The 22,101-nt window shown below is 41.4% G+C and overlaps 1 protein-coding gene and 1 long non-coding RNA gene across 5 annotated transcripts in view; one reads left to right on the top strand and one right to left on the bottom strand.

The window, feature by feature from the left end:
* PTGR2 (prostaglandin reductase 2) overlaps positions 1 to 22,089 on the top strand; it is a 24,072-nt gene extending 1,983 nt beyond the window's left edge. For 3 of the 4 annotated variants that reach the window (XM_019551948.1, XM_019551949.1, XM_019551947.1), the window contains 9 exons: positions 9,067 to 9,136; positions 10,461 to 10,579; positions 13,880 to 14,071; positions 15,043 to 15,213; positions 15,347 to 15,556; positions 16,862 to 16,983; positions 19,046 to 19,133; positions 20,796 to 20,835; positions 21,958 to 22,089. In XM_019551948.1, the coding sequence (XP_019407493.1) occupies positions 9,100 to 9,136; positions 10,461 to 10,579; positions 13,880 to 14,071; positions 15,043 to 15,213; positions 15,347 to 15,556; positions 16,862 to 16,983; positions 19,046 to 19,133; positions 20,796 to 20,835; positions 21,958 to 22,022 (1,044 nt within the window). In that variant the 5' untranslated portion in view covers positions 9,067 to 9,099 and the 3' untranslated portion in view covers positions 22,023 to 22,089. The remainder of the gene's footprint in view (positions 1 to 9,066; positions 9,137 to 10,460; positions 10,580 to 13,879; positions 14,072 to 15,042; positions 15,214 to 15,346; positions 15,557 to 16,861; positions 16,984 to 19,045; positions 19,134 to 20,795; positions 20,836 to 21,957) is intronic. The other variant, XM_019551950.1, reaches the window with a different exon arrangement.
* Positions 446 to 13,197, bottom strand: LOC109321348. The gene is made up of 3 exons (XR_002104039.1): positions 13,110 to 13,197; positions 9,822 to 9,825; positions 446 to 456 (listed from the first exon to the last, which is right to left on the bottom strand). It is a non-coding gene; the product is annotated as an uncharacterized LOC109321348 (long non-coding RNA).
* Positions 22,090 to 22,101: the final 12 nt, after the last annotated feature.

Here is a 22,101-nt window from a genome sequence, read left to right on the forward strand (position 1 = left end):
CTTCAAGAGTAAATTGGATGCTTATCTTGCTGGGATCCTATGACCCCAGCTGACTTCCTGCCCTTTGGGCAGGGGGCTGGACTCGATCTCCCAGGGTCCCTTCCAGCCCTGATGTCTGTGAAATCTATGAAAATCTAGGGCAGATATACTCTTCATCCTTGACACAGTTGACAAGGAAATGAGCAGACCTTTTCTTTTTGAGGTTGTGCAAAGATGCACCTCATGCTGGTTAAGTGAGCCTTAGTAGAGCTGGAAGAAGCATGGCAGACTGGGATTTCAACATCCAGAGGTGCTTCGTCACGCATTGTATCCATTTCTATTTTCAATGAGTACAAAAGTTTGTAGAGGGGAATTGAGAAGATAATGTGTTGACCAGTTCAGCAGATGTGTTGACTAGTTTCATTCCCTCCAAAAAGTTCTCATAAATGATTCTAAAAAGTGCCTGGCTTTTTCTTGCTCACCTGCCTCTATTGTAGTCTAATATTGGGAAAATATATACGACTTATATTATTTTGCAACGTTTTAATTTACTTGTGTAATGGTTTATTGGCTTGTAGCCTGGAATAAATGCCGTATTGAGAAATAAATATCCATTTCCATAATTATGCTCTACTGTGACAGCTGTCATACAGTGACACTTCAATCACCAACATATCCAATCCTCTCTGGCCACCTATGTGAGAAAGTCTTAAATATCTACAGTGATGCCATTTGTTCAATCACATGTCCTTAAACTGTATAGGAACAGTAATAGGACTCCTGTTTTCAAGAACTTTAGGTATTTAAATCAGCCATTTAAATTCATTCTCCTTGGATTCCTTTTTCCAGAGATCCCTTCCAATCCTAATTTTCTATGATTTTTTTCTTTGAACTCAAACAATTTACATTTGGGTTAACTCAATAATGAAGACAGCTTTTGAAACACAAAATTGGCAATGTACATTTCCATACGTTATAAGGTCAGAAGGCATAATTACGAACATCTAGTCTGACTTTCTAGAGACTGTCCCCCAAATCCTTAAAGGTGTATATACTTGGAAAAACTAAGAAAGGAGATCCTTACTAAGTTGAATTGGTTATTAATGCCAGCAAAATAATACCCAAGGTAACCAAAAAAAAATGTTGTTTGTCTGTCTGTCTTAATGCACTTGGTGCTTGGAGAGGTTAACATTTTACAGAGTTCAGATGAGTATAGAAATAGGAACACGTTTACTTTATACTAGTCCTGCAAGTCAATGAGATGATGGGCTTTTTCTTTTTAGATTGGGTTTCTACCACATCCATCACTGTGAAGTTTTTTGGTAGAGCAGACTCAGTGAATTTTGAATAGAGGCTTCCAGTCCTTTTCAGTGTTGAAATTCAGAGGAAGAGTTCAGGAAAACAGAGTTAGAGGTGTAAAATTTTTCCTCATTTCTGGATCTGATTGATCACTTTCCTTTCAGAAAAAAATGTGTTGCTAATACAAGGGCCTGACAATGTATTATCTCCTTTCTTCCTAGAGCATGACACACACATTGCCTCATACTGCAGCTGTCTCTTATCTCATATTGAAAACATATTTTAAATAGGAGTCCTTAGCGCAGTGCTGTTTTTGTATGTTGCTGTCACTGGCATATCTACCTTTTTATTTAACTGTATCTCACTCATATGTGTCCCTTCATCTTGGATTGTTCAATGTAATAAGTATTTTTAATATGGTATTTTACATGTTTTGAGGCCTATTCTGCCTTCTATTAATATGGTTGCAATTTATGCTGATGTTAGAATAGGGCCTTCAGTATGTTTAATTTTTTTTAATGGAAATGACAAAAGTATATCAAATTATTCAAACTAAGCATTTTAATATCTATTATTTTTCTCTCTTATTGATGTTTATCATTTGCACATCATGTACCTTGACTAACTGAAGCAAACCAGGTAGTTGTGCTGCCTGGTGTTCATATATGTAAGTGCAGTGCTGTTTGTGTTGTCATTGTTATAGAAGGATCTTTAAACAAACTGTTGCTTTTTACTGATATGTATTTTTTTAATTTAATTTATTTTCAAACCCTCATTTTGGGTACCTGATACTGAGTTCTGAGAAATTATGCACGTGAGTAAAACTGTATGTGTAATGGTTGTATGATTAAGGGACCTGTTACATGTTCAAATTAAAGCTGGAGAGAACTAGCTGTAGAGTTGTTGCACATTTTCAAGCACTAACTTTATAGCTTGTATGTTCTCTATAGCTGGATAGTCATTTTTATCATGTAATAATTACTTTGCACCTATGGCCGGTCTAAATTTATTATGTGATTGACCAGTTAATTGCATGATATATGTAACATGTAGTAGTAGGGGCCTACGATTATATACATTATGCAAAGCTTTCATGGGGTAAATTCTTACCTATCAAAATAAATGGAACCCCTATTTTGCCTTTTTTTTTCAGTTGTATAAAAAAATAGTTTTTATACTTGCTGTTCATTATTATTCTTCAACTGAAGTGAGGTCAGAATTCCACCTCTTTTTTCTTCTTTTTATTTTATTTTATTTGCTTCTGGAGTATAAATCCATCTTAATAATCGTTTGCAATTGAATGTCAGTCAATGCAAAGCAAATTCACTTGTGCTAGAGAAGAAAAAAATGTTATGGAAAGCTCTGATACCCATTTTAGCAGTAGTCTTTCATTTGTGAGGGAGGAGCTGAGTGAATAATTTTTTTGGGAAATGTTTTTGTTTTCATAGCTGTTTTCCTGAGAAGGAAGGGGGTAGTAACTGGTACTAGCCTAAAATCTGGAGGACCTGGGTTCCATTCCCTGCTATAAAATTGATATTATAGGTAACCTTAAGCAAGTCACTTAGGCATTAGTTGTATTTTGCTTTACATGCTTAAATGGTATGTATATAGCTGCAGAATTGCAGTTTTTGGTAGTCATGCACAGTTTATGATTCTACATTTCCCACTCTAGTCTACTAACCATGTTCAGTATATCTGTTTTCTGGCTGGACTGCTGTACAGGAAAATAAAATTGCCCTAGTACGTATGCAGGGAAGAACCTTTCAAAGCATAATCTGAACATGGCTAGATTTGGTCAAGAATTAGGGAAAGAAAGGAAGTGAATTACACTGGCTAAAACACTCTTGATGCACATTAACCCCACACTCCATGTTATAGTACTTACCTAAATCCGAGGTGGCTCTGCATTTAAAATGACTCCCAAATAATTAGATTCTGTGCATGGAAAATTTTATAAATTTGTTACAGTTTTTCATGTATAGAATCAAATTATTGGAGGGTTGTCTTAAATTCACTCTCCCCTGCACACTGCTGCAGCAGGTAAAGTAGTAGTGTGAGGGGCAGGTGGTGGGGTTGTCAAGCAGCTTTACCCTTACCATCTGCCCCTGCTTGCAGTTCTGGCACCTTCTTGACCCCTTTTGCCTGGTCCCCCTTGCTGCTTGCTCCCTCCACCTCTTTTCACCCCACCTTGTGTAGCCTCTTCCCTGCTCTGGGGCCAGGTTGGACAGCTCCTGCTCCAGCAGCTGTTACTGGGCTGGGTCTGAAAATGTGCTCCATGCCCCCGGCTGGAGTGGCACCAGAGTCCTGCCAGACCCAGAGCAAATGTAAACGATGGGGGACAGCTGTGGCTTTGACCCCAAGGTGGGGCCAGAACTGGAGCTTGAGCTATACAGCAACAGCCACTCTCCCACTACCTCATACTCAATTCCAAGATGAGAGGGTTTCCCCCCATATTAAATGGGGAGGCAAGGAGGGGGACTCATCTTCAACTTGAGTAAATACTATATACTTATTGCTGTGAATCTTTGACTAATATTCTGGCCTTCAATTGACTGAAGGGGAAATTGGACCACTGGGCAGCTAAGCAGAGGAGACATGTGAGGCCAAGAGAAAGGGTAACATATTTAGAGATTTATGGCTTGGTGGGGTGGCTGCTTGTCTCAGGCTCTACCTGATTACTTACAATTCTTCTAACACGGGGATGGGCAAAATATGGCCTGTGGGCCAGATTTGGCCCGCCAGGTCATTTCATCTGGCCTGTGGGCACCCACCAATTAATTGTACCCCACTCAGTCCCCAACTTCAGTCCCACCCTCATGTGTGGGAGGGCCCCAGGAAGCACACACAGCTTCTGGATGGGGCTGCTGCTGCCACTGCTGCAGCCACTGGGGGACCTGCTCAGTTTCCCTAGCCTCCAATGGCCCCATCTCGTGTCCCTGCTACAGCACTTTCTCCAAGCACCAGGTAGAGAAGCTGCGGTTGGGCAGAAGCATGGGGCTGGGGCTGGTGGGAGCCCGGGGCCCATGCTCAGTGGTGCAGTGGGAGCACAGAGCTCAGGTGAGCTGGGCGTAGGTGTGTGTGGTGTTTGTGGGACGTGAGGGACTGTGGGCAGATGTGGGGATCCCCCCCCCGTTTACCATGTTCCCCCACATGGTGCACAACCCCTGCCACCGGTGGTAACAGCAGCAGCAGGCAGTGGTCTATTTGTGGCCTTTGCAGGCACAGCCACCAGGTGGCACACAGCTCCAGGCAGTTTTGGGAGCTGCACATAGTGGCAAGGAGTGGAGCCAGGCCAGACCACCTTTATTGTGCAGGGCTCACATGGAGCTCCCAGCTCTTGTGTGCCTTCCCTGTTGCCACTTACAGCTCATGGGACTCTGGTGGAAGTGGCGGGGAGCCCCATCCCCTGCTTCCCGGTGGAGACCTGACAGCTGCACATGGGAGTGGGGAAGACTGCCAGGTCTATTGTACGGGGCTTCCCCTGGGTCGTACCTGTGTCCTGGGAGCTGCATGTGAACCATGCACGATAGAATCATAGAAAATTAGGGTTGGAAGGGACCTCAGGAGATCATCTAGTTTAACCCCCTGCTCAAAGCAGGACCATCCCCAACTAGATCATCCCGGCCAAGGTTTTGTCTAGTCAGGTCTTAAAATCCTCCAAGGATGGACTGTCCACAACCTCTCTGGGTAACCTGTTCCAGTGTTTTACAACCCTCCTAGTGCAAAAATTCTTCCTAATATTTAACATAAACTTTCTTTGCTGCACCTTGTTCTGTCATCTGCCACCACCTGAGAACAGTTTAGCTCCATCCTCTTTGGAACCACCCTTCAGCTGGTTGAAGCCTGCTATTAAATCCCTTCTGTCTTCTCTTCTCTGGACTAAATAAGTCCAGTTCCCTCAGCCTCTCCTCCTAAGTCACATGCCCCAGCCCCATCACTGTTTTCATTGCCCTCCACTGGATTCTCTCTAATTTGTCCATATCCTTTCTGTAGTTGGAGGGCCTAAACTGGACACAGTACTCCAGATGTGGCCTCACCAGTGTTGAATAGAGGAATAATCGCTTCCCTTGATGTGCTGGCAACACACCTACCAATGCAGCCTAGTATGCTGTTAGCATTCTTATCAAGAAGGGCTCATCGCTGACTCATTCAGCCTACTGTAACTCCCAGGTCCTTTGCTGCAAAATTGCTGCCTGCACAGATGGCAGCTGCGGGCAGTCCCCACAGCCTGTACTGGTGCATGGGATTGTTCGGTCCAAAGTGCAGGACTTTGCACTTGTCCTTATTAAACCTCATGAGATTAATTTTGGTCCAATCCTCCAATTTGTCTAGATCTCTCTGAATCCTATCCCTACCCTGCACCCCTATCTACTACTCCCCGTAGCTTGGTGTCATTGGCAAACTTGCTGAGGGTGCACTCCATCCCATCTTCCAGGTCATTGATGCAGGTACTGAACAAAACCAGTCCCAGGATCAACTCCTGGGGCATTCCACTTGATACTGGTTGCCAACTAGACATCAAGCCATTGATTACTATCCTTCAAGCCCAATGATTCAGCCAGTTTTCTATCCACCTTACAGTTTATTCATCCAACCCATACTTCCTTAGCTTGCCTGTGAGAATGTTGTGGGAGATCATATCAAGAGCTTTGCTAAAATCGAGGTATACCACATTCACAGGTCTCCTCACATTCACAGAGCCAGTCATCTCATCATAGAAGATAATCAGGTAGGTCAGGCATAACTTGCCCCTGGTGAGTCCATGCTGACTGTTCATAATCACCTTCTTCTCCAAGTACTTAGAAACAGATGACTTGAGAATCTGCTCCATGATTTTTGCAGGGATTGAGGTTCCAGGCTGTAGTTCCCTGGATCCTCCTTTTTCCCTTTCTTAAATATGGGTATTATATTTGCCTTTTTCAATCATCTGGGACCTCTCCCGATGGCCATCATCTTTGAAAACTCATGGCAAGCAGCTCTGCAGTCATATTGGCCAACTCAGCACCCTTGGGTGCATCCCATCTGGCCCCATGGACTTGCAGATGTTCAGCTTTTCTAAATAGTCTGTAACCTGTTCTTTCACCACTGCTGGCTGCTCCCCTTCTCCCCAGACTGTGCTGCCAGGTGTAGTAATTTGGGAGCTAACCTTACCTGTGAAGACTGAGGTGAAAAAGGCACTGAGCACTTCAGCCTTTTCTGCATCCTCTGTCACTAGGTTGCTTTCCCCATTCAGTAAAGAGACCCAGACTTTCCCTGATCTTTCTCTTGTTTCTACAAGTATGTCAGGAACCCTGCTTGTTACCCTTTACATCCCATGCCAGCTGCAACTCCAGCTGCAGCCCCCAGAAGGGGGCTTTGGCCTTCCTGATTTCATCCCTGCATGCCCAAGCAATACTTTTATACTCCTTCCTAGTTGTTTTGCCCAGGTTTCCACTTATAAGCTTCATTTTTTGTGATTTAGTTTACTGAAGAGTTCCCTGCTAAGCCAAGCTGGTCTTCTGCCATACTTGCTAGTCTTCCTGCGCATCAGGATGCATAGACGACGCGTAGGAGGGGCACAGGGGGCACATACCCTCCTTGAGATTGGCCGCCACCAGAGCTGCTGTCAGCTTCTGTGGGTGGTCGCTGCCCCTGCTACCAACGCAGCTGTGGGCGATCCCCACTTGCTGCTCACCACCGCTGACAGCAGTTGCAGGCAGTCCCTGCCTGCCGCTCAGCACTCCCCCCTACCGCCCACGCCACCAAGACCTCTGTGGCTGCCCACTTGGCCCACCCTCGCTACTGATGTCGCTGTGACAGCCTGTGGGCAGTCCCCGCTCACGACTGCCATGCCGCTGCTGCGGATACCATCACCACCGCTTGCAGGTGGTCACTGTGTCCCCCAGCCTCTGGCGGCACGTGTCGTTCATGTCAGGATGGTTTGTTCCCGCACTCCTGGTAAGGCTTCTTTAAAGCATAGCCAGCTGTCCTGGACACCTCTCCTTCTCAGTCTGGCTTCCCAGGGGATCCTGCCTGTGAGTTTCATGAGTGAGTTCAAGTCTGCTTTTCTGAAGTCTAGGGTCCTTACTCTGCTGCTGTCCATCCTTCAGTTTCTCAGGCTCCAGAACTCAAATCATCTTGTGGTCACTGCTGCCCAAGTTGCTCTTTACTAGTATGTTCCCCACCAGTTCTTCCCTGTTTGTGAGCAGCAGGTCAAGAAGAACATGGTCCCTCATTGACTGATTCAGCACTTGCATCAGGAAGTTGTCCCCAATAGTTTCCAAAAACTTCCTCAGTTGCCTGTACACTGTGGTATCATCCTCCCAGCAGATGTCAGGGTGATTTGAAGTCACCCATGAGAATGAGGGCCTGTGATTGGGAAACTTCTACTAGCTGTTTGAAGAAAGCTTCATCCATCACTTGCTCATGTTCTGGTAGTCTATAGCAAACCCTCATCACAACATCATCCTTGTTGTTCTCCCCTCTGACCCTAACCCAGAGATTCTCAACAGGCCTATCTCCAGTTTCATATTGGACCTCCGAGGAATCACACAGCTTTTTTACATAAAGTACAACTCCTTCTCCTCTTCCTTGCCTGTCCTTCCTGAAGTTTGTACCCGTCCATGACCATGCTGCAGTTATGAGAGCTGTCTCACCAAGTCTATGTTATTCCAATCATGTCAGCTCTGTGACTATGCAGGTGACTTCCAGTTCTTCCTGCTGGTTTCTCAGGCTCCGTGCATTTGTGTACAAGCACCTGAGGTAACTAGTTGATTGTCCTAATTTCTCAGGAAGAATGAGAACACCTTCCCTGTTGTCCCTTCCTGCTCGCTCTTCTTCCAGGTCACCCACTTCTTTCAGGGCTTTGGGTCTCCACCACCCAGTGACAGGTGGACTGGCCTGGCTCTTCTCCTTGCCCAAGGGCCTGCTGCTGCTGCTGCTGCTGCTGCTGCCATCACTGATGGGAGGAGCTGTGTGCTGTGGGGGGGCCCCACACCCCCAACACCCCATACACACCACATATACCCCCTCACAATCTTTACACAGACACCCATCCTCAAACACGCTCCACTGTACGCACAAACCCACCCCTGCAACCACACACTAAACCCTCCCCCACACACCATCCCCCCCACAGAGCCATGCCCCTCCACAAATCACCGTCCCACAAACCCCATACCCTGCTCTGACACCATCATCACAAGCATTATATTGGTACCATAGACACAAAATAGGCAAAGCTGATTTCTTACTCCTTGTGTGCTCTGCTCTGTAATCAATATCACATCACCAGCCATACCAACAAGATAGTCAGTAAGTTCTGTATTTTCCTGTCCAGGGTTCTCTAACCTCAAGAAACAAGAGAGGTGCTATTGTCAGTAGCCAGCTGTGCGTCAGACTATGGCTGTTGTTTAGGAGACCACTAGGATATTATGATTCATATTGGGCCTACTGCAAGGTCAGATATTCATCAAACACTAGTGGTTCACTGGACTAGCATTGTTAAAGTATGTGTTGCCAGCGCTACACGGTGTGGTAATATGGAAAGATTGAAAGATCAGGTACCTGTTTATATGTTAATAACAGCCACAGCCCAAGTCCAAAGTGCAGTCTGAACTTATGCCTTCTGGAATCAGAGTAGATACCTTAAGCACTCTACTGCTATGGCCCTTTGGACCCATACACAGGATTTAATAGATTTTTTTTCCCTCAGTGTTTTAAATAACAAAATATTGCATCCCCAGATTGTCTCTTGATAAGGAATTTTTTTTAATCTGATATGCATTTCAAACAGCTTTTGCATTGCAGAAATACTGAAGTGGAAGTCCTGCCAAAGTGGTGATGATTATACAAAGAGTAGTACTCAGCTCACGCCCTGGTATGTATTGTCTTTCAGTGGTATAATAGTCAAGTGGTCTAATCCTCCAAAATAAGAAGGGAAATGACAGAAAATAACTTGATATGCACAGTAAGATGGCTGCAGTAGTAAAGGAGGTTTATGATGAAAGTGTATTATAATATAGATTATAAAATGTTAGGTAAGAAAAAGAATTGTGTGCATGTACCTGAGTCAAGTGTATATTAGTGATTCATAAAAAGCAGTGTCTATAGCCAAAAGACACACTATCAAGGATTGCTTTTTAGATTGATAATGTCATTATGTTTTACTTTCTGTTGTTTGCAATTGACGCTGACTCTTACAAGACTGTAAATAAAATGATTTACTGACTATTTTTGTCCGTTTGGTATTGGCAAACTTTCCAAGTCCCCTTCTTGCCATGTTTAGAAGGGGGCTTAAAATGGACACTTTCTGTTGTTTTTGTTTGCTTCCTTGCTTATGCACTTACATCATTGTGCAGGCCATTTCAGGTCTTAGAATAGTGCTTGCTAGTTAATAACTGCTAAAGAACAAATGGAAGAGGACTTCAGAGATTTTTGACACTTTACTCAATGTGGAAGTAGTACTGACAGGTCTGGGCATGAGTGACAGCACTTACAGATGAGTGTTCTTCTAATGCAGCAATGACTTACTCTCCAGAAGTTCTGTAATCACAAAGAAAAACAACCCTTTCCAATAAATGATCTTATCCTTGTAATGTCTATAATGTCCCAAATTCTCAGGCTAGGGTAAACTATGCTTGGAAGGGATCCCCAAATTCTGGGATCCTTGACATAAGTCTGTGGCATCCTCTGGACTATTCTTATTTCATTATAACCACTTATCTCCATCCTTTCAGAGGAATAGCTAAAATATACATGCACTTTGATCATATACGTCCTTTCCCTACTAAGACTATTGTGCTATACTGTATTTTGCAGTATAGAGATACTGAAACTATCTTTAAACAAGCTACTTTAGTTACTGGAAGCAGAAGGGTCAAAGGGTTTAGAGCATAGATTGAAGTTAGGGTGTTCAGCCTGCGATATTGAGCTGCAAGTCAGCTTATTCTTTCCTGAGGGAGATCCTTTAAAAGACCTTTATAAAAATTAATGGGGAAACAGAAAAACTAAATTAAACTTTTTAAATTTCAGACTGTTATTCAAGGTCTGAAACGTGGCTACTATTTGTATGCTTGAAACTAGGTAGACATGAGCTTTTCATTTATTTTTATACAAAGGAATTAAACATAAAGGTCTTAATTTTAAATGAGGTAACTGTAATTCTCATTTAAATTGTTTTTTACTCCGTTTAAAATATCTAGGTAAAACTGGTGTGCCAGTGCCAGAAAACTTCCAAACAGAAGAGGTCACAATACCAGATAAAATCCAAGAGGGACAAGTATGTGTTCGAACTCTTTACCTTTCTGTGGATCCTTACATGGTAGGTATAGACCTTGAGGCAAAATCTGGAGACTTGCAAAAAAGGATTGTACATCAGTGCCATGCATAATGTTTAGTACAAACCACAAACCCAAATTTATCTTTGGTATAGCTCCATAACTTACTTCACTTCAATGCAGTGATGCCAGGGAAGAATTTGCCATTCATATACATGCAGCTTATATGTATACAGCTGTATAGCAGGGTTTGGTAGTGTTTTCTGATGGGGTGGGGAGACTGAAATGACCCAGCTTGGGTCAAAGGTTGGTAGACATTAGGACCCAGCTGCCACTGCCATTTCTTCACACTGCAAAGCCAGGATGTGATGTAGCAAATGTCCCCTTCTGCTAGAATCCCAAGCAGCCCAGTGTGGTGCAGCACAGGCAGATCTCCCCTCTGGCAGAGCCCCAGGTGGCTGGCTGCAGTGCTGTGCAGGGATAACTCCTTGTCACTGAGTGCTGCTGAAGCCACAGCTCCGTGGGCTGTATATTGTTGGCTCTTGGCCTGTAGGACCAGAAGAAAACTTTTGAACAGAACTCTTCTTTTCTTGATGTGCCCAAACGGCAGTTTTCCAGCCAGTACATGGTGTGTTTGGCATTTATGCACATTTTGCAGCTCTTTCCTATGTAACATGAACACATAAGCATCCGCACAACTACTGAGCATGAGCAATGGGCTGTGCACTGGTTTGGCAAGGTGGGCATCAAGACGCTTTTTGAAGATTGCCGGCGTGGGTGACTGTACCACCTCTGGGGGAGTCTGTTCCAGACTTCCCTTGGAGGACCTGGATAGTCTAATCAGTGGGTGGTAGTCCGAGCACAGTGCTGTGAAGTCAGAGAGGTGTAGGCTCAAACACCTGCTTCCTGGGTAGGAGCCTTAACCCCTCAGGTGCTGAGACAAAACCAGAAGAGGGTTCTCTTCTCTCAGATGCGTACTAGCCATGCACTGTTGCTACGTAGAATTCTGTGATTTAATGTATACCTAGCCTACAGATGTATGTAACTGTGTCCCTTCCTGGTCAGTGTATAGCCTACCATACATGCTCAGTAGCTGTATAGATACATGCATTCACACTGCACAAATAATAAAACCATAAAGTATGCTTAAATGCCAAAAAAGCTGCTTACTTGGAAAAGTACCATCTGGGCATGTAAAGTAAAGTAGAACTCTGCCCTTTGTGTCTGGCTTGGTTTCGTGATAATTTTGCCTTTGTTTTTGTTTTTAAGCTGAATGCCAGATAGGGTGAATACTTTCCTCTTGAGAGGAAGGAAAAAGCCATCTCCACTGATGCAGTGGAAGGGTGGCAAAAATCAGCCAACACAAATCAAAAATCCCCCATTTCCATAAATGGCATAGTTTCATAGTTGTTAATCTGCTCAGGTCCCTTCCAACCCTACCAAGTCCAACCCTGCCATGGCAGGAAAAAGTACTGGGGTCAAACAGCCTCAGCAAGGTGTTCATCTAGCCTCCTCTTAAAGACCCCCAGGGTAGGAGCCAGCACCACTTTGCATAAAGTTAATGTGCCTTTAACTTAAAAAATTCGGTAGCTGTATTTACTTAAGTAGACCAGAATCTCTCCTACCTTGGATGGCTTAAAGGAGCAAAAAGTGGAAAATACTTCATAAGGAAGTAAAATACTTCATGAGGACGTGTCCAGCAAGACTGTGTCATGCTTCCAACCAAATCTGCCAGTGCCCCTATATAATATTATGTAATTAGTAGTTGGCATTTTCTGAGGGTTGCCTTGAGTCTAAAAAGTTTGAGAACCACCAACCCTAGGATATCAGGCCGGTGATATTATCTTGAGATTGACCCTTTTATCTCTACTATACATAATAGAAACAGTGCCACCATCATTTATCCAACTAAAACGCAGAAGAGTTAGATCAAGAACTATGTGGGAGGAAGGGGTGGTAGAGAAGGTAGGAGAAAAAGAGGATGTTTCTGTCTGACATTTTTCCAGTTTCTGTTTCAGCAGCCGCCTGTGACTCCATATCCATTTTCAGTGTTCATTTCAAAAGAAGAGAGACAGACATACTTTAAATTTAAGGTCTAATGAGGTAACAGAACTTGCATGGCCCAAACATTTTCACAGAATGAAGATTTAGGAAGTCAGATACAGATAGTAACACGAAAATCTCACATTTCAGATAAATTAAATCTGTAACACTATAAACCGAGCATTTTAGGGACCTAGCTTGATGGACTATTAGTAATAGTCTGCACTATTACCTGGAAGACCCATATTTGGATATGTATGTGTCCTGGGTTCTTATTCCATGAAATGGCAGGAGTAGGGACTATGTAAAAGCATTGTTTTCAGACCTTTGTAGTAGAAGAGTACCTTTTGTTCCTTGCCAAGTGTCTTTTCATCCCCTTCTTTAAGAGGATAACTGGGAAGGTGGATAAAGGGGAAGCATGGGCAGATCCACCAAGGAGGAACAGAGGAATGTGGTCATTTGCCCCTTTTGTGTGTGTGGTGTATACATGGTGAGTTCTCTGAGCTCATTAGTGGTTCCAGAAAAAGCCACACTACTTTGGCATGGCTCAAGGAGTCCATGGAGAGACACCACTGCTGTTCACCCCACCTGTTCCTTGCCGATGCAGAATTTGTCAGCAGTGGCAGGTTCTGGGGTCACGTTAAAGCAGCAGCTCTGGCAGAAGATGGGCTGACAAGCCAGTGAACTCAAGAGTTCAGTGCTCATGTGCTGCAGAGCCAAAGCAAGGCGCAGCAGCAGCACTGCAGTCTCGGTAGAGGGAAGCAATAGATAACAATTTATCTTGACTTTAGTAAGCCTTTTGACCTTGTCCCACAAGGCAATGTCAGAAACAAACTAAGAACAATATAAAATGGTGTAAAAAATTGATAATGGTCAACTCCACAAGAGGAAATTCAATAAAAAGAAGTGCAAAGTACTACACTAAGGAGAAATCAGATGTAGTTATACAAAAAAAAAAAAGGAGGCTGTACTGCCAGAAAGGATCTGGGGGGTTCTAATAAGCTAGAAATGGAGTCAGCCATGAACAAAAACTATGAAAAATGAGTTGACCAGGTGTGCATTTATGACAGCTATTTTTTTAGAAAAATGAAACAGCCCTCCCTTTGTGCCTAAATGAACACATGAAAAGAGAAATAAAAATTTAACAAAAGAAGTTGAATGCAGTGTCTTCACTGAAAGATTTGCTAGAAAATTTTGTTTTATGTCTTTTTAAATGCACATCACCCAAGGTTTATTCAACATAAAATGAAGCTCCTGCATTTTATTCTACAAGAAGCCTTCATTAAAGCCTTGCTTTTCAGCGCTATCGTATGAATGAAGACACAGATGCTGAATATCTCCAGGCTTGGCAGCTCTCTGAGGTGGCTGATGGTGGGGGCATTGGCATTGTGGAGGATAGCAAACATACACACCTTGTTAAAGGAGATTTTGTAACTTCCTTCAACTGGCCCTGGCAGACCAAAGCCATTTTAGATGGAAGTCTGCTCCAAAAGGTAATATAATGAATTATAGAAAATTCAGTTAACAATAACAGATATAGTTTTTCTTTAAAAAACCTCCCAAAACTCTTGCTTTTTTTTTAAATAACAATTAACTCTTGTCTCTTTAATTAAGGACAAAGCAGTGCTGATAAAATAACCAGTATCCTGCAAGACAGATCAAATCATGCATGCAAAGTCTACTTTAATTTTTCCTTTCTAGCAAAAATAAAAATAAATTCCTTTCACTGTCACTAGACATTCTCAGGTTGATGAATTGGTTAAGTGCATTTCTAAAACTGTTAAAATCTGACAGTTAATCATTCAAATTTCAGGTAGATCCCTTGCCACCTAAGAAAAACAGATTCTTGATTTAACATTTTCTCCCTTTAATACAAAATGTTTTAATTCATTAACCCTGTACTTGAAATCTTACTCACAGAAAGTAAGAACTCTTGTTTTTTGTAGTAGCTATAACTTGAGGCCACTACGCATACAACATATAGTATTCAAACTCTAAACAGAAGACTATTGTAGTTTGAAGTGGTGTGTTCTACCTACGTTTTTTTGTTTTAGCATTGTTCATGCCATTGACCCCAGCCTCCAGATTTGACAGCCTTTCTATGTCATCCTTCAAGTTAGCACAGAAATAGAAAATCATCAATAATCATGAAAAACCATTGTCTGTCTGCTTTCTGTCCCTGGTGTAATTTCACATCTTACCTTGTGGTCGCTAAGTTTCCTTAAGCTTGGTATAAATGACTTTATGCAACAAAAATAATTGAGGTCCAAGTTTAATAACCTTTTTATCAAAGCATTATAAGTAGTTAAGTCAATAGTCACATCTGTATTTTATCCAAACTAACTTTTATTTTTATATAAATTAAATACCCTAAGTTATTGTATATTTGTTGAATGATAAATATGGCCATCCTAAGATCAGTCAGACAACAAAATAAGCCCTAAATCCTTTTGTTTTTCCTTAGCTGAATCCACAACTCGTAGATGGACACCTCTCTCACTTTCTTGGTGCCGCTGGTATTACTGGGTTAACAGCCTTACTAGGAATAAGAGAGAAAGGACATGTGATTCCAGGTGCCAATCAGACGATTGTTGTTAGTGGAGCTGCTGGTGCCTGTGGTTCTTCGGCTGGTCAGGTAAAAAGGAAATGGTGTTTGTCATTTTGCAATTTACATTGCATTCTGCTCTTTAAGTACCTGTGCCTGGAATTCTGCTGGTTAAATTGTTGATGATAGTGGATGACCTGTTTTGTTTATTGTGTTCCTGAAGATTGGCCGCCTAGAGGGCTGCTCCAGAGTGGTGGGAATTACAGGTACGGATGAGAAGTGCTCCATTTTGGTCTCAGAAATGGGGTTTGATGCTGCCATCAACTACAAGAAGGGAAATGTGGCAGAGCAGCTGCGGGACCTTTGCCCAGCTGGCGTGGATGTGTACTTTGACAATGTTGGTGGAGACATCAGTGATGCAGTTATCAGTCAGGTGATTGTACCAACTATCTTGTTTATTTCTCCCTGTGAGCACAGTCTTTTATGTGCTGTTTGGAATAATACTGTATTTTAAACCAGACTAAATTCACTTCCAAAGGCTAGAACAACCTTATTACTTCCCATTTTCCTGAAATGCTGAATGTGATTCCAAGTCAAATTGGTCCAAACTTCTGAAATAAAAGCCTATCACATTGGTTTGGTTTATTGCCCTGTGAAAAGAAATTTTGCAGTGTGATGCAGGAGTCTCGAGCCTTATTTTTACATTTGGTGTCTTGCTGCCTTAGCCAGCAAAGATCAGGGACACCTTAGAAACAATCTGTATCTGATAAGATGGTTACTTTTTTTTTCAGTCTTGGTCCTCTCTGTCTGATTTAAGGGCAGCATTGCTGGACTTAGTTCTTTACCCGTCCTCTTCAGCAGCATTATGAGGCTTACAGATGGGGATGATAGAAAGCAGGGCCTCTTGTCAATACTTGTGTAAGGGAAGGAATTGGTTCCCTTTACCAGGAAAACCTTTTATGAGAAATAATCCTGAGTAAGATTTACCCAGCTTGAGTGGTAGGTTGTTTTTTTTTTTCTTACTCAGAAACATCAGTTAGGTCTCCAAGGGGGGAGGAAACCAATCGTCATTGTTTTATTCAACCTTTAGCAGAAGAATTTTTCAGAGCATAATCTGACACCTGCTAGATTTAGTCTGGAATTAGTAAAAGAAAGAAAACTAATTATAACTGCTAAATCCACTCCTGATGCATGCTGACCCCACACTCCATATTACATATATTGCTAGGTGTCTGTGACTGATACAGTATACAATGGCTTTCAGTGGAGTAAGTGAAGGGGACCTCATATCTTTTTGCAGAGTGGGGAGGTGACTTCCACTCAGCAGATTAAAAGAATTAAGTAGAAAATTTGAACTTAGTTATTGTGGAACAGATTGCAGAGCAGATATACTCAGGGCTGCCTTTTATTTTGTATTTCAAAACTGATCATTCATGCTGTTAAATTCACAGTAAACAACTTCCTAATAATAAGCATGAGAGATTATTATTTTATGTTTCCCAGTAAACATCTTGTTCAGCTGTGTGTGTGCAGTAGTTTTATTCCTGCTCTGTTTCTAAATTACTTGCATGGCATTACAGTTTGAAGTGACCACTTGTACACAGTTCTCTTTTGAATTCTCTTTACTAATGCAACTGGCTTGGAGCCATACATGTATTTTAGTGTACCTCTGGAAACGTTGTATACCTTTCTGGAGGCCAAAGAAGATGTATTTTTAATTCTGTGGTGTTTTAAACAGATGAATCAGAACAGCCATATCATCCTCTGTGGACAGATTTCCCAGTATAATAAACCTATGATTTATCCTCCTCCACTGGCTCCTGCAATAGAAGAAATAAGGAAAGCAAGGAATATCACAAGGTATTTTTCTCCTTCCTCAGCCTCTGTCATCATCTTCAGGGTAGATCAAACAGAGAATTCATATTCAGTGTTTTCTGTTATTTCTGTATTTGATGTGAGGAGATGATTCTGACAATTTTGTTTGGATCACTGGGAAAGGGAGGAGGATTTAGATTTTTATAGCTTACAATGTTTGATATGTCTGTAGCATCATAAAAACATGCTGACAAGCCCATTACATGGATAAAAAGAACATGGAGAATTGCAGTATATTTGCGGTATAATTTAAGAGCAACTCAACTGGCATATGCTTCGTCTCTGGTCAGTTGATTTTATTCCTTGGATTTCTGTTAGATTCTCTACTGTGAAGGAACGTGTTACCATGGTTTTTTCTTCAAATGCTCAGACAAGTGTTGTTGTTTTTTTCCTGAGAGTAATTGTGTATGAGGGCAGGAATGTGAAGTACTTCAACCACTGCATCTTTTGTATTTATGTAATCCTTTTTAATACTAACTTTTCCCTTAGGAGAAGGGAATATCAAATGTGGCAAATACATAAAGGTAAAGGGTTACTGAAGGTAGATTGACATGGACTCTCAGCAGGCCTACATAACATAAAGCTGCAGTAATTAAAACCTGGAAGTTTTCAGTATTTTCCCTGTCTCTATTCCACAGTCTCAGAAGCTTGGCCAAGTTGAATATGCCTACCTGATCCCAAAGAACAATCTGTGTTGTGACAATTCAGAACAGATGACTAATGTGATAGGTCACTAACATGTTTTCAGTCTGTCTTGGACCACTTTGGATCCTTTAATTGACATTTTAGCCACCAAATCCCCACATTCCTAGCAATATTTCACACATGAATGAACCCCAGAAATATACACTGTATACTAGAGCGTGAAACCCAAAGCTCTAACATTTAGCATTACTTACAGTTGTATTTTGCAGTGATTTTTCTTTTTTTTTTTTTGTCTCGTCCAGGCAAATAAACTATGAGCCTGATTCAGATGACTCTAAAGTAGCCACTAGTTTATGGTAGATAATAAGGTAGGCTAGATTTGCACCTTGTAGACTAACTAAAGTAAACATATAGAACAGGTTTCATGAGCTGAAGCTCACTTCACCAGGTGCTATCTACATCCCTTTGCTCATGGTAGGTAATAAGACAACTAAAATTGTGTTCAATCCCTGATCCATATGTTTCCCTCAAACTTTCCACTATAGAAATTTAAAAAGAAGCAAGCTTTACTTATGATCCACTCTGCCTATAGAGTAATACTGGTGGTAGTAAGCATGTACTTGGCCATACTGGGGATTCCTGTAATAGAGGCAGAAAGTTGTATTACAGGTACAGTGAGTTTCAAAGCTTGTTTCACAGAAAAGCTACCGTATCAGATCTGGGAACATGCACAATACTTGGCAATATAGGTTTTGCCTAATTCCTTTTAACTGTTAACAGTCCATTTGGAACAGAATTCGTTCTTTGCAAATGATGAGCCTACTGAGCAGTTAAGGGAATGCTTTTCTGAGCTGCTCAGTAATCTCTATGCAATTTATGCTTTGGCTCTTCATGTGTGGAGGAACTGGGGCCTGAAAAATAATCCAATTGTATAAAAAATTATTTTTTCCTTCAAGGATGGGACATATATTTTTACAACCCTTAAGAACTTTTAAAAGACAGATCATTGCAGTGACTGAGCATTGATGAAACTTACTTTGGTTCTTGAGAGAGCTGGTGATGACTAGAGGCTGAATCCTGTGTTACTGTATTTAACAGAAGTTAGAGTTGTCATTTTTGTGCATTTTTTAAATATGTGCTTGTTCACTAATCTGGAATATATGTTGACCAACTAGATCCACATCATCAGAATTATAATATTCGTTTTGATATGTTGCATTATTATTTACATCTCCAAAAACAGAGTCTAAAATAGTAACCTACATAAATTTAAAGTAATGGAAACTTGAGCCTTCAGTAATTTTTTCAGTATCTTGATATTTGTCAGCATAGGTGATTACTTCTGGATTTTGTTGTAATCTAGTAATCTTTTAGTCTGAACATCCAATAATTGTTTTAATAGGGAGAGATTTCTAGTGTTGGACTATATGGACAAGCACGAAGCTGGTGTTCTACAGCTCTGTCAATGGATCAAAGAGGGGAAACTGAAGGTAGGAACTAAATCTGTAATTCTCAGTTATGGGAGGAAGATTTTAGAGATGATGGCATTGCTTTGGGGATGTGTGTCTAATTTCTTTGTCCCTTGCTCCTTCTTAGCCTCTCCATACCCCCCATATGAACAGAGTGCAGTGCCTTGTTTCAAAGAGGAGTACAATAATGCACCTGAAGGTTCTTTTTGTAGCAGCAGTATTTAGAAAGGGCAATATATCCACTTAGGATTGTGTGTTACAGCAATGTAACTGGTCTTCTAGAAAAAACATGTAACAAAGTATATGTCCTTCCTTTATATAGAGAAGCTAATTCCTTATTTTTGATGCAAGGGCCTAGATTCTGAGAGGTATTTAGCCATAAGTTGTCTAACTCACTGAGTTTAATGCCCACATAGAGTAATAGAAAATGAATATTAGAAGGGTCCTCAGGAGGCCATCTGGTCCAACGCCTTGCTCAAAACAGGACCATCCCCAACTAGATCACCCAGCCAAGGCTTTGTCTAGCTAGGTCTTGAAAACCTCAAGGATGGCGATTCCACCATCTCTCTGGGTAACCTGTTCTAGTGTCTTACTACCCTCCTTATGAGAGATTTTCCTAGTATCTAACCTAAATTTCCCTTGCTGCAACTTGAGACTGTTCCTGCTTGTTCTGTCATCTGCCACCACTCAGAACAGTCCGGCTCCATCCTCTTCGGATTCCCCCCCTTCAGGTAGTTTAAAGCTGCTGTTAAATCCCGCCTCAGTCTTCTATTTTCCAGACTAAATAAACCCAGTTCACTCAGCCTTTCCTCATAAATCATGTGCCCAAGCCCCTAATAATTTTTGTTGCCTTCTGCTGGACTCTTTCCAATTTATCCACAGTCTTTCTGTAGCAATGGGCAAAACTGGACACAGTATTCCAGGTGTGGCCTCACCAGTGCCAAATAAAGGGAAGTAATCACTTCCCTTGATCTGCTGGTAACACTCTTAATGCAGCCTAGTATGCTGTTAGCCTTCTTTGCAACAGCATACTGGGCTGGATTACCAGCACATAATTTGGGGGCTCTGGTTTTAGTTGGTGGGTTAATGCCCTGTGCCGATTTGGGTCTTCATGAGGCCTAATGAGTTTACCACCTGACCTGCTTATCATAGAACCAGAGAGAAATGCCTGGAAAGAACCTCAAGGGGTCATCTAGACCAACCCCCTGTGGCAAGATCATTCCTATCCAAGCCATCCTATACAAATCCATTGTCTAACCTCTTAGCAGAACTAGACAGTCAATCCTGACACAGCAAGATCTAATCTGCCACAGGCAGAGCAGGGGGACCACAGTAGCTAATGCTGCTGTGCAGGTTGTTAATATATGCTCAAAACATACCAGGAAAAGGGTAATGCTCCTTGCTACAGAGGAAGGCAAAACCTACCACAGTCCATACCATCCAGCCATGGGGCAAAATTCCTTCCTGATGCCATCCAGAGACACAAAGTTGTAGGAAGTCAAGTAATGTTCCATCTTTGTAAGAGTTAAATAACTTCTAGGCTTAGAACTATGTAGCTGGACAACATGGCTATGTCCACCTTATCTTCCTTTGTGGAGTAATTACTATGGCAATTTTATGGTCATTGTCAGCAACGCTTTAATCTTTTTGAGGAAAACTAACAAGACCTGTTGTTGTTGACAGGCCAGAGAGACTGTAACACGAGGTCTGGAAAAAACTGGTGGTAAGACATAGCATCATTTTCTAAGAATAATCTTTGTTGAAATATAGTGACGCTAAAGACCTATGTGTCGTGTCGTGTCCTGTCATCTGTCCATTCCTTCCCCGTTTAGGAGTTTCTGTCTTCCAGAACACTTTCAAATTAGTTCCTTTTCCTTGTGTTTTGTTATGTGTTACTTACTCTATATCTGAATAAAACTCCTTGATATTAGTATACGTGTTTTGCTGTTTGATTCATTTTCTTTCAGTTAAAAAGGTGGACTTTTTCAATGCTAAGGATGGCAGAATTTAAGTTACTAAGGATGGTTAACTTATTAATAGTTAACCGGTACCCCAGTTGCAAAAGTTTCTGAAGATCAGTTTGTTTCTCATCATTAGAATGTATACGAAATCTGTTGTTTGTAATTGATGGGTTAATCTGTAAGAATTTTTTAACAGTATTGGATCTGGTAATAGAAAGAAGATACATGCACGAGAAAGCAAAGAATGAGTAATGTCAAAATTATTTTTTTAAAGAGAGGTAGAATAGGTGCACAAATGCCTTTAACAACTTGCAGAAACAGTAGAAGAGGGAGTGAGGAAGAGAACTTTGGCAGGACCATTTCCATCAATTTTTTTTGTCAGTATAGTTTTAGTCCTACAGGGTCAGCATTAAAAATGTGTGTTTAACTTCAGTTTCTAAACCCTCTACCGTCACATATTGGTTTTAAAAAAAACTTGATCAACTGGGCAGTCAAATGTCATGTTCGATTTACCCAAAGCTTTAACTTTACATAAAGTTTTCACATTTATTTACAAAACAATTTTACAAACCTTGTCTTCCAAGTTCAAAATCTTCCTTTAGATTTTCTGTGTACTATCTTCCTGGTATAGCCTAAAAGTACTGTATGGAATAATTTTAAGTGAACATGCATCATAAGTAGGTCTGATCAGCCATTTCAATGTTAAAACGATTTTATTAAGGTTTTGTTTAATTTTCCTTGGCAATTTATTATAGTGTTATAAAAAGTAAAGGGGGTCTACAGGATGGTAGCTATCCAATGTTTTACATTTTTTTTAATTGCCATCTATCAAATATTAAATGGCATTATCTTAATAATTAACTTGTTTTGTTTTTTTGTTGTAGCTGCTTTCCAATCCATGATGACCGGAGGCAACATAGGAAAACAGATTGTGCTCATTTCTGAATAAAGATTTTGCACCTTTTGTATAAATATACCCAACAGGAAAAATAAACGTTTATGATCCTGAAATTGTACTCATTTTTACA

The sequence above is a fragment of the Crocodylus porosus genome, unplaced genomic scaffold, assembly GCF_001723895.1.
Source record: "Crocodylus porosus isolate Cpor-Errol unplaced genomic scaffold, CroPor_comp1, whole genome shotgun sequence".
NCBI lineage: Eukaryota > Metazoa > Chordata > Crocodylia > Crocodylidae > Crocodylus > Crocodylus porosus.